The sequence below is a fragment of the Scardinius erythrophthalmus genome (assembly GCF_964197995.2).
Source record: "Scardinius erythrophthalmus genome assembly, chromosome: 16".
Lineage (NCBI taxonomy): Eukaryota > Metazoa > Chordata > Actinopteri > Cypriniformes > Leuciscidae > Scardinius > Scardinius erythrophthalmus.
The window spans coordinates 34,582,475-34,599,381 of NC_138236.1; the positions used below are offsets into that span (position 1 = coordinate 34,582,475).

At 44.1% G+C, this 16,907-nt stretch overlaps 1 protein-coding gene across 1 annotated transcript in view; it reads left to right on the top strand.

The window, feature by feature from the left end:
* Positions 1-16,907, top strand: part of adamts16 (ADAM metallopeptidase with thrombospondin type 1 motif, 16) — a 92,909-nt gene that overhangs the window by 56,583 nt on the left and 19,419 nt on the right. The window contains exons 15-18 of the mRNA XM_081388156.1: positions 11,228-11,351; positions 12,405-12,649; positions 13,902-14,040; positions 15,782-15,908. Of these exons, the coding sequence (XP_081244282.1) occupies positions 11,228-11,351; positions 12,405-12,649; positions 13,902-14,040; positions 15,782-15,908 (635 nt within the window). The remainder of the gene's footprint in view (positions 1-11,227; positions 11,352-12,404; positions 12,650-13,901; positions 14,041-15,781; positions 15,909-16,907) is intronic.

Below are 16,907 nucleotides of genomic sequence, written 5' to 3' on the forward strand. Positions count from 1 at the left end.
TCTTGCAGACAGTTTGTAAATCTTCTAAATATTCATATTCACAAATTCCATACAAAGGGTGATCAACAGTTATGACTTCTAAAATAAAATAAAAATGACCAGATAAGAGGTATCTGATTGACAGTTTGACAGATGTTGTTTTAAAAAAATAATTACAACATTATGGGGAAGTGGTATTAAATATTCGGTAACACATAGCCTAATACAATTATTTTAAGTATGCGTTTTGTTCAGTTTTGCTTTTACAAAATGTTCCCTGTTTTTTATATAATTAATTTAACCTGAGATGTGCGTTATATCGCTTTTTGATCATTATTTGTGTTGTCGAATTTTGACACAGTTTCATTACTTGTTCATAATAATTTGATTCATAATTATGTCGTTTTTTTCTAAAAGTAAAAGTAAAAAAACTAAAAGTTTTTCTAAAAGCATTAATCTAAAGAGATACAAAGACAGTGTACGTGTAACCACCAGATTTCGTCATGAGTCATTTTGTACCCACCACTTTTAACTTCCGTTGACCGTTTTCAGTGGTTATGAGGAGCAATATGAGAGAAAATTTTTGTAATCATTGTCTGACACAACAAAAAAAATTATAATATTAATTTTATTTTAATTTTCGTGTTCGCATTTATGAGGGAAAAAACAACGTGTCAGTTTACGGTTATGGACGTGAGCGCTCTAAAAGCGGCACTAAAAGTCTGCTTTAAAACTTTCACAGAGACCTCAAACAGAACAGCTGCCTTTCTTTAAATCGAATTTCGTTTTGTATTAATTATGTCTTAATTTTAATCAATGTTTCGTGAACCAATTGCCTGGATTTAAGAAGTAAATATAGCAGACAATCACGACATTGGAGGCGCCGGCGATATCTCATAAATGAACCGAAACTCAGCGTGTAATGCACATTCACATTTACAGTGTATTTAGACACATTTAGACGCATTCATAATCATTACTTTTACCGGTTCTTTGTGGCAAGCTTTATGCGTGCGGTCGTGCGCTTGAGTGCGGCTATATTATCGTAAATGCTCATTATTTAAAACAAAGCATAAGCCTCTTCCTGGCATGCAATGGAATCTACAATGTCAGTTGGTTATATCAACATATGTCAAATTAAGTTACGCGATATCAACAAATTAAGCTATAAACATTAATTTGAAATAACTTAAAGCGTACGTATAGTATATTTGCTTAAATAGCATTTAAACAAAGGAACTGCAAGGGATTAAAACTCTGCCCACACGCTGGTGAAAACTGGAAAAACCGGTTTTCTTTTGATTCCCTGAGAGGAGATCGATTAGCATTGGGGGTTGAATCGGCAGACCTGGGGGGTGGGTGGTTGTAATTTCTTGACTCTGTGCAATTGGTAGCAGCTAAAACAAGCAGCTAAAACAAAGACTGTGCAATTAATTAGCCTACATTTTGGAAATAACTTTCTTCATGTCGTTTTATTTATACACTGTAAAACATTATTATTATTTTTTTTTAATTTGTAAATATTAAATAGGCTATGTTTTACAAACAATTGGTTTACAAACTCTTGGAGGTTTGTGGTTACCATCATTCAGAAGAGTGGTGCTTGTGTTTAGACTTGTGTTTTACGTGATTAAATTAGGAAGATTACATTGGTTTCTGTCCACACGGAGACGCATTTAAGACGATTTAATCAGGAAATGGAGGCACCGGCGCGATATAACTTGCATTGCTCGTGAACTGAGCTCGTCTCATAAATGAACCGAAACTCAGAAATGTATCTAGAAAGCTTGAAATGTCCACTTTTAAACAAAACAATTCAAAACGAAAAGAAACAGATAACTCTCTTATGTAAGTATTAGTGTGCATTTCTCTCTAGGCACGTTCACAATATCTGCGAAGATGACAAGTCAGCATTTTCAACATCTTTGACTGACACATAAAACACTAGTTGATTAGTAAACAATTAAAATGTCTCCTTGCTATATTTGACACATGATTACTTTTGCCAGTTCTTTGTGGCAAGCTTTATGCATCCGTTAACTATCGAATATCGTGACTCATATTTTGTACCAGACCATTTATGGTTGTTCATATTGTTCAACAAAGTTCTTGATAAAAAAAGAAAAGAAAAAAAAGAAGCTACTGTGCCTAATATTATTGTTGTATAGCGCGCAAGGTTTATGCGCATGCTTTAAGTCTTCTCCGTTTTGTCTGTGGCAGAATTACAGTGCCTGGTCTGGTATGTATACTAGGCTACATCGTTTTGAGTCGGTTTCAGTGGTTTAGTGTGTACGCAGATATTTCTTGAGACGACGCCATGTTTTTGTGTTTTACTCTTTTAGTTTTGTTGCAATTTCACCAAAAGCTTATAATTAGGAAATACACACAACACGCTAAACTTATATTCTCTATTATGTTAAAAATGTTGTAAAAAATACGTATTATTCTTATATAATAAGAATAACAATATGATACATTTATATTGCACTCGAAATGATTTAGATATGGAAAGAGGAATTCTTCTCAACTACCACCAATAACGTTTTAAAATTCTTCTTTAGAAAATATTATATTTTGATGATTCTGCAAGTTCAGCAGACAGTGATCGGGTTTGTTCCGATCAGAGCTCGTGAGTGGAGAGCGCATTTCTGAATATTCCGCTCCGCTCGTTCATTCCGCTCAGGGTCCTCGGCCTCGCTCAACACAGATGTCCTGTTGCCTGGTTCGAAAATATGTGGAATACGGGCTGCTTTCGACTAAAAGTTTTTTTTTCTAGTCGACTAGTATACTAGGCTAGTTGTTCATTTAAGTAATTCGTGGACAAATCGCCCCTTTATATTAATTTAATTAGCCTACTTATATCATGATCATGAGCGTTTACGTAATATAGCCGCACTCAAGCGCACGACCGCACGCATAAAGCTTGCCACAAAGAACCGGTAAAAGTAATGATTATGAATGCGTCTAAATGTGTCTAAATACACTGTAAATGTGAATGTGCATTACACGCTGAGTTTCGGTTCATTTATGAGATATCGCCGGCGCCTCCAATGTCGTGATTGTCTGCTATATTTACTTCTTAAATCCAGGCAATTCATTGGTTCACGAAACATTGATTAAAATTAAGATATAATTAATACAAAACGAAATTCGATTTAAAGAAAGGCAGCTGTTGTCACAGTGTCTGGTTGTGTTTCCCCGGGTACCCACTAGATGTCCTCCTTACCCCCACGGTGTCTTGCACTAGGAACTACCTTTCCCACAATTCCAGTCTGTTATTGCACCCAGGTGTTTGTAATCTGTTACCCAGCTGTCTCTCGTTGTCATCTCGTCTGTTCATGTATTTAAAGCCCTGTTTGTCCCATGTTCTGTGTGGTATCGTTGTGGTTGTCACACCGCATTTGGTTTCCCGTGTTCCCTGAGCCTGTTTTATTGTTTACTGTTTTGGATTGCTTCACTGGATTTTGAACCCTGCCTGTTTTGACCATTCTTTGGATTACCCTTTTAATAAACCTCACCTCAACTGCACTTGGATCCTCCTCGCTGTCTTCTTGAGCGGATCGTGACAGAACGATACCACCGATGTATGGATCTAGCAATTTGGGGTTTCGTATCCCTCCTCCTACCACTGAGCGGGAGAGGAGAGAGTGTTTCGAGGGTACCCGTCTGGTCATTTTCCGTGGGACCCGGGGAGCTCGCAGAGGAATGGTGGGTCGAGAGGGAATCCAACACTACCCTCCACCGTGCCCCCTCTTCGAATTCGGGTTGCTGAGGGACGGGTCGGAGCCCCCATCTCGCCGTCGTGGACAGAGAGGGGATAGGAGATGCAAGTCTGCCGGCCGTGAGAATGCTTCACCGCTGCCCAGCCGAGACAATGCTTCACCGCTGCCCAGCCGAGACAATGCATCACCGCTACCCAGCCGAGACAATGCATCGCCGCTGCCCAGCCGAGAGAATGCTTCGCCGCTTCTCAGCCGAGAGAATGCATCGCCGCTGCCCAGCCGAGAGAATGCATCGCCGCTGCCCAGGCGAGAGAATGCATCGCCGCTGCCCAGCCGAGAGAATGCATCGCCGCTGCCCAGCCGAGAGAATGCATCGCCGCTGCCCAGCCCAGAGAATGCATCACCGCTGCCCAGCCGAGAGAATGCATCGCCGCTGCCCAGCCGAGAGAATGCATCGCCGCTGCCCAGGCGAGAGAATGCATCGCCGCTGCCCAGGCGAGAGAATGCATCGCCGCTGCCCAGGCGAGAGAATGCATCGCCGCTGCCCAGCCGAGAGAATGCATCGCCGCTGCCCAGCCGAGAGAATGCATCGCCGCTGCCCAGCCGAGAGAATGCATCGCCGCTGCCCAGCCGAGAGAATGCATCGCCGCTGCCCAGCCGAGAGAATGCATCGCCGCTGCCCAGCCGAGAGAATGCATCGCCGCTGCCCAGCCGAGAGAATGCATCGCCGCTGCCCAGCCGAGAGAATGCATCGCCGCTGCCCAGCCGAGAGAATGCATCGCCGCTGCCCAGCCGAGAGAATGCATCGCCGCTGCCCAGCCGAGAGAATGCATCGCCGCTGCCCAGCCGAGAGAATGCATCGCCGCTGCCCAGGCGAGAGAATGCATCGCCGCTGCCCAGCCGAGAGAATGCATCGCCGCTGCCCAGCCCAGAGAATGCATCACCGCTGCCCAGCCCAGAGCTCCATCAGTCATTAATTCTGTCCAGACCTGAACAAGCATCTCACCATCGAAGACGGCGGAGGGGGAGGAAAACCTCGGGCCTCTCCAATGACCTGGAGGCTGTCCCCAAGCAGTCCGTCATCGTCCCGGAGGTCGTCACCGAGCAGGCCGCCGTTGTCCCCGAGCTGCTCGTCCTACCGCCCCCGCCCACACCTGCCGAGTCTGTGTCTTCGGACAAGATGGCCGCCGCCGAAAGTGTTCCCGTCACGTTTACCGAGCCGGTGTCCATGGACAAGATGGCCGTACAGTCTGTGTCTGAGCCGGTGGTGTCTGTTCCAGAGTCGGTGGTGTCTGTTCCAGTCCCTGAGCCGGCAGTGTATGTTTCTGAGTCGGTGGGTTCTGTTCCAGTCTCTGGGCTGGAGCCAGTCTCTGTTCCTGAGCTGGAGCCGGTGTCTGTTCCTGTTCCTGAGCCAGAACCGGTGACATCTATTCCTGAGCCCTCAGTGACCGCGACACTGGCCATTATGGCCACAGCCATGTGGTGTGTGTGGGCTACACACACACTTGAGCCGGTGGTGTCTGTTCCTGGGCCGGTGGTGTCTGTTCCTGGGCCGGTGGTGTCTGTTCCTGAGCCGGTGGTGTCTGTTCCTGAGCCGGTGGTGTCTGTTCCTGGGCCGGTGGTGTCTGTTCCTGAGCCGGTGATGTCTGTTTCTGTTCCTGAGCCGGAGCCAGTGTCTGTTCCTGAGCCGGAGCCAGTGTCTGTTCCTGAGCCGGAGCCAGTGTCTGTTCCTGAGCCGGAGCCAGTGTCTGTTCCTGAGCCGGAGCCAGTGTCTGTTCCTGAGCCGGAGCCAGTGTCTGTTCCTGAGCCGGAGCCAGTGTCTGTGTCTGTGTCTGTTCCTGAACCTGAGCCAGTGTCTGTGTCTGTGTCTGTTCCTGAACCTGAGCCAGTGTCTGTGTCTGTGTCTGTGTCTGTGTCTGTGTCTGTGTCTGTGTCTGTGTCTGTGTCTGTGTCTGTTCCTGAACCTGAGCCGGTGGTGCCAGTTCCAGTGCCCGAGCCTGTGGTGCCAGTTCCAGTGCCCGAGCCGGTGGTGCCAGTTCCAGTGCCCGAGCCGGTGGTGCCAGTTCCAGTGCCCGAGCCGGTGGTGCCAGTTCCAGTGCCCGAGCCGGTGGTGCCAGTTCCAGTGCCCGAGCCGGTGGTGTCAGTTCCAGTGCCCGAGCCGTTGGTGCCAGTTCCAGTGCCCGAGCCGGTGGTTCCAGTGCCCGAGCCGGTGGTGCCAGTTCCAGTGCCCGAGCCGGTGGTGCCAGTTCCAGTGCCCGAGCCGGTGGTGCCAGTTCCAGTGCCCGAGCCGGTGGTGCCAGTTCCAGTGCCCGAGCCGGTGGTGCCAGTTCCAGTGCCCGAGCCGGTGGTGTCAGTCCCAGTGCCCGAGCCGGTGGTTCCAGTGCCCGAGCCGGTGGTTCCAGTGCCCGAGCCGGTGGTGCCAGTTCCAGTGCCCGAGCCGGTGGTGCCAGTTCCAGTGCCCGAGCCAGTGGTGTCTGTTCCAGTTCCTGAGCCGGTGTCTGTTTCTGTGCCCTGGCCGCCCGAGTGGTCGTCTCTGCCTTGGCCGCCCGAGGGGTCGTCTCCGCCCTGGCCGCCCGAGGGGTCTTCTCCGCCCTGGCCGCCCGAGGGGTCTTCTCCGCCCTGGCCGCCCGAGGGGTCTTCTCCGCCCTGGCCGCCCGAGGGGTCTTCACCGCCCTGGCCGCCCGAGGGGTCTTCTCCGCCCTGGCCGCCCGAGGGGTCTTCTCCGCCCTGGCCGCCCGAGGGGTCTTCTCCGCCCTGGCCGCCCGAGGGGTCTTCTCCGCCCTGGCCGCCCGAGGGGTCTTCACCGCCCTGGCCGCCCGAGGGGTCTTCACCGCCCTGGCCGCCCGAGGGGTCTTCACCGCCGTGGCCGCCCAATGGACTGTCGTCTCCGTCCCGGCCGCCCGAGGGACTGTCGTCTCCGTCCCGGCCGCCCGAGGGACTGTTCGCTTCTCCCCGGCCACCGGATGAACTGTTTGCTTCGCACTGTTTCCCCAATGTACTGTCTGTGTCACCCTGGCTTCCTTTGAGTCTGTTACCCCCTGTTTCTGTTTCCCTTCATGGACCTGGCCCCCCGTCCCTCCCCCTGATCCTCCACCTTGCCACCTCCCTCCTGAGTTTTTGTTTTGTTCCGTGTCTGGTCTTGGAGTGTCTGGGAGCCACTCCGTAGAGAGGGGGTCATGTCACAGTGTCTGGTTGTGTTTCCCCGGGTACCCACTAGATGTCCTCCTTACCCCCACGGTGTCTTGCACTAGGAACTACCTTTCCCACAATTCCAGTCTGTTATTGCACCCAGGTGTTTGTAATCTGTTACCCAGCTGTCTCTCGTTGTCATCTCGTCTGTTCATGTATTTAAAGCCCTGTTTGTCCCATGTTCTGTGTGGTATCGTTGTGGTTGTCACACCGCATTTGGTTTCCCGTGTTCCCTGAGCCTGTTTTATTGTTTACTGTTTTGGATTGCTTCACTGGATTTTGAACCCTGCCTGTTTTGACCATTCTTTGGATTACCCTTTTAATAAACCTCACCTCAACTGCACTTGGATCCTCCTCGCTGTCTTCTTGAGCGGATCGTGACAGCTGTTCTGTTTGAGGTCTCTTTGAAAGTTTTAAAGCAGACTTTTATTGCCGCTTTCAGAGTGCTCACGTCCATAACCGTAAACTGACACGTTGTTTTTTCCCTCATAAATGCGAACACGAAAATTAAAATAAAATGAATATTATATATTTTTTTGTTGTGTCAGACAATGATTACAAAATTGTTCTCTCATATTGCTCCTCATAACCACTGAAAACGGTCAACGGAAGTTAAAAGTGGTGGGTACACGTACAATGTCTTTGTATCTCTTTAGAATATTGCTTTTAGAAAAAACTTTGTTTTTTTTTTAATTTTAGAAAAAAAATGACATAATTATGAATCAAATTATTATGAACAAATAATGAAACTGTGTCAAAATTCGACAACACAAAGAATGATCAAAAAGCGATATAACGCACATCTCAGGTTAAATTAATTAAGCTCCTCATAACCACTGAAAACGGTAAAAAAAAATCGAACCAAAAGTCAAATTAATATGGACTGAAATTAAAAGTGGTGGGTACAAAATGACTCATGACGAAATCTGGTGGGTGCGTACCCACCGTCCCCACCGAAATCGACGCCTATAAGGGAAACATGATAGTATAAAAAGTACTGTGTGTAATGCAGAAAAGCGCATTACAACCATGTTAAAACTATTTAAAACGTTAAGATGCAAAAATGAACTAAATGTAAAATTAGATAATGATATTGCGCAAATGATCTCGGTCTCTTTAAAGGTCTTCGCAAATTATTGTGTTATAAGACTCAGTTATCATAGCCTACATCACGTCTCTTCTAGCCTTCTGTAAGTACACAGAAAAAAAAAATAAGACAAATGATGCGCGTTTGAGTCGGATTTTTATGAAGAATATGTGACTGTTTATGTAACTGGCAAAAGAAAACATTGTATTCGTCATACTTCGTCAACTCAGTATGGCCACATGAAACACGACTGCCATCTACAGGTTTTAGTATTTCCTGCGTCCAACACCTAATCCCCCTTCTGCACGATCCCGCGGAATGTCGGAAGTGCTCGTGGCATTCTTTTCTCTGAGACGCGCATTTTTAAAGGCCACATCTGTACGAACAGGTATGTACGCGGTTAAAGTGTTTGTTTGGCCGTGGTGCATGCACGTCAGTGTGGGCTGACAGTTTCATTCATAAAATGTTCCATATGTGTAGAAAAATGCACGCACTATAAAGGAAGTTTTAGCTCAGCTCGGATCTTGAGTCCGCGATATATTTATAATGCGGAGGAAACTGATTTTAGATCTGTGCTGTAGGGAAGCTCAATAAAAAAATCAGGATGCTTACTCTTAAACAAGTTGTGTCACAAATCAGGTCCGAGGACTGAGTTGTCACGTTAGATCTAAAGGAAACATATTTCCACATATCCATCCTTCCACAGCACAGGAAGTTCCTGAGGTTCACTTTCGGGGGCGAAGCGTAGCAATATTGTGTTCTTCCGTACGTCGGCCAGCTACTGAAAAGCAGTTTCAAAAACTATTAGGTCTGATGGTTATACGTTACATTATACCTTGCGGCCTGCTGTACATGAGACCGTGGCAGTGGTGGCTCAGGACTAAGGGTTTCTGCCCGAGGGAGATGCCTTCGTGCCTTAGTTATGTGGAAAGAACCTTGGTTCCTGTCCCAAGGGCCCGTGCTGGGAGCTCCTTGTCGTCACGTCTCGCTAACGGCGGATACTTCCCTCACGAGTCTGTGGCAGGACCATCATCTCTCATGGTATATCAACTGTCTAGAAATGTTGGCAGTGTTCCAGCCTCTGGAACACTTCCTCCCAGACCTGAGGGGCCATCATGTGCTTGTTCGGTCAGACAACACATCGGTGGTCTCCTATATAAACCATCGGGGGATCTGCGATCGCGCCCCTTATACAAGCTGGCTCACCAGATCCTCCTGTGGGCCCAGGGGAAGCTACTTTCGTTGAGAGCGATATATATCCCAGGGTACTTAAATCAGGGGGCAGACCCGGTGAGTTTGGAGAGAACTTCGGTCGAGCCGAGGCCGACCTGTTCGCATCCCAAGAGACCACACATTGTCTGTCCACTGTGGTTCTCACTCAGCTATCCAACCCCTCTGGGGTTGGACTCTATGGTGTCTGTACGCATTTCCCCCGATTGTTCTGCTCCAAGGAGTTCTGGAAAGGGTTCGCCAGGATGGGGTCAGTCTACTGCTAGTAGCCCCATTCTGGCCGGCCCGAGTATTGTTTGTGGACCTAGTGTCTCTCCTTAACGGCTCTCCTCTGGAGATTCCGATCAGGAGGGACCTACTCTTTCAGGCGAGTGGGTCGATCCTTCACCCCCCGCCCAGAACTGTGGAAACTGTGGGCTTGACCTCTGAGGGGGCCCAGCTCATAAGTTCTGGTCTCTCAACTGAGGTTTTTGAGACCATTCTCCACTCCAGAGCTCCATCCACAAGGAAACTGTATGCCTTGAAGTGGAGACTTTTCACTTCCTGGTGTGGAGAGCACCAGTTGGACCCGGTTAACTGCCCAGTTGGTGCAGTGCTGGAGGTCCTGCAGGAGCGCTTCTCTGCAGGGTTATCCTCCTTCACACTGAAGGTGTACGTGCCGGCACTAGCTGCTTACCACGCCCCTTTGAGTGGAGTATCTTTGGGGAGACACCCACTAATAATTTGTTTCCTTTGTGGCACTTTGAGGCTGAGGCCAGCAGTCTGCACGAGGGTGCCGACATAGGACTTGGCTGTTGTACTAGAAGGCCTCTTCCTAGCTTCATTTGAACCCATTGAGGACGTTTCTGAGAATATCTCTCTAAAGATTGTCTTTCTCCTCGCTATTTTGTCTCTCAAGAGAATTGGAGACATTCAAACACTTTCGGTATCTCCCTCGTGCATGGAATTTGCTCCTGGTATGGGAAAGGGTTTTCTTCACCCTAAGACCAAGGTTCCTACTAAAACTGTAAGACCTAGAGTACTGCAAGCTTTCTGTCTTCCTACGGACATCAGACCTAGAGAAGCTTTATATGCTCTCCCCAGTTAGGACCTTAGATGTTTACGTCCACAGAACTGTGGAGAAAGTCTAAACACTGTTCGCTTGCTTTGGGGTACCCATAAAGGGGTGCCTGGTATCTAAGCAGAGGATGAGCAAGTGGGTGGTCGAGGTCATCTCACTTGCTTATGAATCGGCCAGTCAGCCTTCACCTTTGGCTGTACGGGCCCACTCCTCTAGGAGTATGGCTGCACCAATCCAGGTGCGCAGGTGCTTTTGCCTAGATGTGCGCATTGATTTTAACACAGACCGACACTTGCTCTTATGGTGGCGCGGGTATTAGAGCTAATATATTAGTATTAGCGTCTCGTTCCCTCTTCAGGGAACTAGGGTTACATACGTAACCGAGACGTTTTGGGAAACACAGATTCATGAGTTCACACTTACATATAACTAAATAGAGTAAAGGTTATGCGTGCTGTCTGAGAGGAGGGCTCTGAGCTCGGAGTTTGGCCTGAACCCAGAGTATTCCTTGTATCCCAGGTTGGGATAGGAATAGTTAGAAGTGAGGAGATGGGGTGGTGGAGTGATGCTGGAAAACTGTCATGGAACAGATGTAAGTCTGTTGTATATATACCTCTTATCTTGTTAATTTAGTTGATTAACTGAATGTGCTCCTCCCGTGTTAATTATCTGAACGCGTTCCTTCCGAAGTTTGTTAATAAAACATCATATTGTTGAACTGTTGGCAACAACAAAACTTTCCACTATAACTGGCTAACAATACTTTTGGGAAATGCACCCCAGGCTGATTTTTAGACTATTTGTGGAAATTATCATACAGTATAAACAGCCAATCACATTGTCATGGAGGCACTTCCCCCTCTCCCGTGACGTTTCACCTGGTTACACTAAAATGTTGTAACTTAAGTGCTGTATTTCATTTTCTGTGCTTGCTGAGAGGTCATGATTTGTGTTTTCTAGAGAGTGGGCTGTGACAGGGTGCTGGGATCCAATGCCGTGCCGGATTTGTGTGGCATCTGTAAGGGCAACAACTCCACCTGCAAGATCTACAAAGGACAATATACCAAACAACATTTTATGAGCCGTACGTGTCTTTATTCTCTGAACGTATGTACAATCTATGTCTGAACAGCATTCTAAATAGGGCTGGGAAAAATAACGTCAATTTATGTGATTAATAATTGCTGTGTAATGCATTTAAAAAAATTTTTTTTACATTTTCAACTTTCTTTAGTGTGTAATGTTGCTGTCTGAGCATGAAAAAGTTCTGCAAAGTTACAAAGCACAAAGTCCACTCCAGCGGTAGTTATTCTCATTATTAGTGTCACTGTTTCTGAGCTCTCTGAAACGCCTCCATTAGTCTTGAGGTTTTTTTCCGGGAACGAACACATCACAACATTACTCATTTAAATAATTCCTCCTGGTTGAGTTAGTTAGTAATGTGTGAAACTCTCTGTTATGTAAGGGGTGTGACATTTCCCAAACACCCTCTAAGCAGTTGACCAATCACAACACACTGGTCGAGTCGACCAATCAGAGCAAATTGCGCTTTTTCGGAAGGAGGGGCTTCACAGAGACAGAAACTAAACTGAGCGCTACTGAAAGACTGGGAAGAGAGGTGCAGCAAAAATATAAAATATGTGAAAAATAAGGTGATTTTGAACATTCAAGCATGATAACCTATTCTATTAGACCGCAAAACCAAAATCAAGACTTTGAAAAAGGGCATAATATGTCCCCATTAAAATAATTAACTTTATTAAGAAAAAGTTTTTCTTTTTCCCTTCCTGATGTAGCTATGCTAATGTCTTTTAAATGTCTGATCATTTACAGTTTAGGCCTGGATTTGTTATACTGTAATGTTGAATGGCTAATTACTTACTTTATCCCTGTTAACCGAACAAAACAAAAAACAATATATTTCCTAAAACATATTTAAAATATAAAATATTTATTTATATTTAAACATTTATATTTAAATAGTTTCTTGTTATTTTCACAATAATTTAGATATTCGTTGTGAAATAATAGCATGTATGTCATTTAAAATATAACAATAAGTAAAACATTAATTACATTTAAAAATACTGTTATAATCTAATATAATTTTATGATTTCTGCAATGTCTCTTGTGTAGATTACTCCCGTGTGGTGACCATACCGGCTGGAGCGCGCAGTATCCGTGTGACGGAGCTCAACTCCTCCAGCTCTTATCTGGCCCTGAGGAACCTGCAGAGGAAGTATTACCTGAATGGACGCTGGACAGTGGACTGGCCCGGACAACACTCCATTGCTGGGGCTGTGTTTGACTACAGGAGACCCTACAACCGTCCAGAGAGCCTCACCTCCACCGGACCCACTAATGAGACGCTAGTGGTTGAGGTAGTAGTACTTTTTTATCTTCCATTATTTTTAAACTGGGCAATTACATTCTTTACATTGACAACACATGTTTCTTTGTATTCAGTTTTATTTTTTTCTCTGTAATAAGTCTGCTTCATTGGCACTCACTGTATCTAATAAGAGCGCTGGTCTGGTGTGTCATACTGCTGCTTGCCAAAGTCTGTGTTAAAGTGTAAAGCATGTATCTCATCTGCACTGAAATATCTAACATTTATGTTTAGTCTTGATGTACCACATGACATTGTTAGAATTGTTCAATTCTAACTTAAAGGGGTACTTCACCAAAATGGGCTTTCAACAAAACTTGGCTGCCTATAGTAGAAAGGTGTTTTTTTTTTTTTTTATGGGTGCTACCTGATTAGAGAAAACAGAGAAAAAGGCTGTTGTCCTCAAAACTTCAACACCCATAATGATTTTATGAATCTTTTATTGTGGCCCAGCCTTATTAACAGAGTCAAATACCGCCTTGCTTTAGTAGAAATGACTTCTTAGCAAACTTATAGTCATGATGGTGTCAACTTATTTTGCTCCTAGGTGCAAGAATTCAAGAGTAAATATTTTGCGGGAGTTACTTTCGGTTTCCTTGAGGGATCCAGTGTGTTGCTAAAGTGAGCAAGATAAACCTACCCTTGGTACAACTGTTCTGTTAATAATTCTCTGTTGATCTGACTGTCCATGGATGGGGATACAAATATACGGAAGTGCAATCTGTAGTTTTCACAAAAGACCAGGAGCTGTCAAAAGATTTGCTGACAAATAAAGAGGAATAGGTAGCAGGAATAGGTCCAGGTAACACAGAGAACGAGTAAACGTTGTTCATTTACATATACTACCGACATTGTAACAATACAAAGCGGGTTTAAAATCGGCGAAGTTACACTTTAAACGTTTGTTTTTTTCCTCGAAATTCCCATAAAATCAACATGAACTACCAACATAAAATATATTCCTGTATATGTTTTATTTTGTGGACTTTTTGACTCCTAAATCATGCAGATGTCCTTGTTACCATACAAAAATGGAATTATGGTTAAAAACGACCTGCATTTAACACATCTGACCGTGAAACGTTCTGATAGCAGGAGACATTGTTCAGCGACACAGCATGTGGGAGGCGTTTTGTCATAAAACAAAGGAGTCGGTGTACTCATTGTCCTCAAGAAATTAAATAAGAATGCTTGTGTGATTTCCTATTGTGTTCATTAGGTCTTGTATGTTTCTCCTTGCACAGGTTCTCTTGCAGGGCTGGAACCCAGGCATTCAGTGGGAGTACACTCTGACCAAAGACCATACAGAGAGACGGAGCCAGCCGAAACACAACTACACGTGGGCCATCATTCGCACACAGTGCTCTGCCACCTGTGCAGGAGGTACTGCATCAGCCTGAACAGAACATGATCCTAGTAGAAACTAATGACCAGATGTTTAGGCCAGGCCTTATACTACAGCCACATGTTAATCTGTGAAACACTTAAACCACACCAATCCTTTAGAGCTTCTGTGAGTCTGCAATTCTGGTCCAGCTCAAGCTCATGATGATGCCTTGGTTATTGCAATAAACCAAACATCATTAATATGTGCTGATTAAATTTACATGTTCATTATAAAATGAATATGCACAGAAAACAAATCTGATTTGAATCTTTAATTTATTGAAACATGAGGAATTACATTTACATTTATGCATTTTGCAGATACATTTAACTTGCATTGCATTCAAAGTAGTGCATTTTGTAGGTTCATGCATTCTCTGAAAATCAAACCCATGACCTGGGCGTTGCTCTACTGTTTTCATTATCATTATTCACTGAAAATCTAGACATCCGTCCTAGCTCTACTTGGCACATTCATAAGAGTTTATGACAGAAGCATGAATCCATTGATTCAGTTCACAAAAGCAATGATATTTTTTCATGAAACAGACCATTTTTAAGTAATGAATAAAATCCACCCTGTAAGAAGTATACTTTATTGTGTTTAATGTGCACTTGTAGTGTACTTCAAATCTTAAAAGTATTTTTTTAAATCTGTGCTTGCATATAAGATTATAATAATCTTAATATAATGATAATATAATGAAATAAAATGCTACTTACAGGTACTTAAAGGGACTTTCATGTTTCCTAACACACTAAAGTACACTTTTAAAAAGTGTGCTTTATAATAATGTCAAATTAAGAGATTGTTATGGAATACAGAATCGGAAACAGAGTATGTTCTTTAAAAATATATCATTTTCATAATAAAGTTATGTATCACAGTTGGTGGTTGTAATGATTGCACGAAGACGAGGAATAAATCAAAATCAGTCTTTAATAAATCCAAACTGGAACACACAGGAGATCACACGGAGTAATAGAAAACAACCACATTACTAAAGACAGCACGGAACAATGAACAGAGAGAACTTGGGGTTTAAATACACAGTTATAATTAACAGAACAAGGAAAAGTTTTGGGGTTAATTAACAACCAAGCAAACTAACTAGGAACACAGAGCACAGGCAAATATGGAAAACCAAATATCAATGATAATAAAACAGAACATAACCATAACAGTGTGCTACAGTGTACTTCTTTCTAAGGGCTTCTGCAAAACCTGTAGCACTTTTTCATTAAATACATATGTGAATGCATTCATAATCAGTCCAAATGATCTTGGTGAAATCTTCTGTTTCCTTTATTGAACACTTGCTCAGTCTTTCCTCAAGCATATCTGATGGCCTGTGGCAGGTGTAACTCTATAGTTCCCATTATTAGTGCTGACACGGGCCGTACCCTCCTGCTCTTCCACACCAGACCTGACATTAGCCTCTGGGATGGTGTGTAGAGAGCCTGAGGTGAGGGCAGCTGAAGGGTCAATAACTGCTTTAGGACGTCCTTTAACCCAGAGGTCAAACTCCCTCCGGACGACCTCTGGGAAGCTGTCTTCAGCTCAAATACCTTCAACTTTCCTTGAGTTATTATGTTCATATCAGCTGTGGATTCATGTTTTTATACACATATATATATATATACACATGTCTTGTCTGTTGTTAGCACAGATTTTCAACTTATACAAAACTACATTTACGTGATGAATTGACATGTGTTGTTTGTGTTCACTCCTCAGGTCAGATGGTCACTAAATCAGCCTGTTACAAGGATCTGAGAGTTCAGGTGAACACGTCTTACTGCAGCTCTCGAACTCGGCCATCCACCGGTGTGGTGTCCTGTAACACACAGCCCTGCCCCGCAAGGTAACTTCACCACTCATCTCCTCTCGTCTTTTTACACACTGAGGGCTGTGATTTGAAGATGCTTCTAGAGAAAGGAAACAGTGCTATTTTAGTATTATTTAAATACTATTGTGTTTTGAGTTAGGTTTTGATTTTAATTTTAGTTCAAGTTGTTGTACACTCTAAAAATGATAAATTGTTTGCATAAATGAGTTATGACAACTTCAAATGAAATTGTTCAACCAACAAACTATATATAAACTATATGCTTGTGTTATCCCAGCTAAGAGGGAACGTTCTGACAAGGTTCTTTCAAAGTTCTGAACAAACGTTCTTATTTTTTATAAAGTAACGTTAATAGAACACTCGTTCAAAGTTATCTGGTATTTAATAATGTTTTCAAATTGTTAATATGAAAACATTTATACATTGTTCATCAAACATTTTTTCCTGAAACATTTTCGTTGGACATTTGTCTAACATTTGTGTTACTAATGTTACTAATAGTTTAAGAATGTTCAAAGAACATAATGTTTGAAAAATGATTTAAAAAATTGAATGTTCCCTTAACATTCACTTAACCAAGAAAAAAAAAATTCTACAAATAACATTTTCATAACATCGTTAGCACGTTAGAACATATTTTTGTTAGATGGAATTTTGCTCAACAAATGCCTTTCACGCCTCAAACCAATCATTCAAAGTTAAAATTGCATATGTTTTTTATGCTTTCTGGAAAGTTATTTTTATTCATATGATAATTACCACATGGTTATGACTGGCTGCATGTATTTGAAACAAGACACAGATGTTGTCTGATCTGGTCATTGCAGCAGATCACAGAACAGCCTAGTGTGTGTGTGTGTGTGTGTGTGTGTGTGTGAGTGCGCGCGCGCGTGTGTGTGTTTCTTGTGTCCCTCTTCAGATGTTTTAGAAGTGTCTCCATGGCAGCGTCATGCAGAGTAAGTTTTTCTTTCGCATGCCGAGTCCACCTAGACTCCAGGGCAGAGCGATCCACTG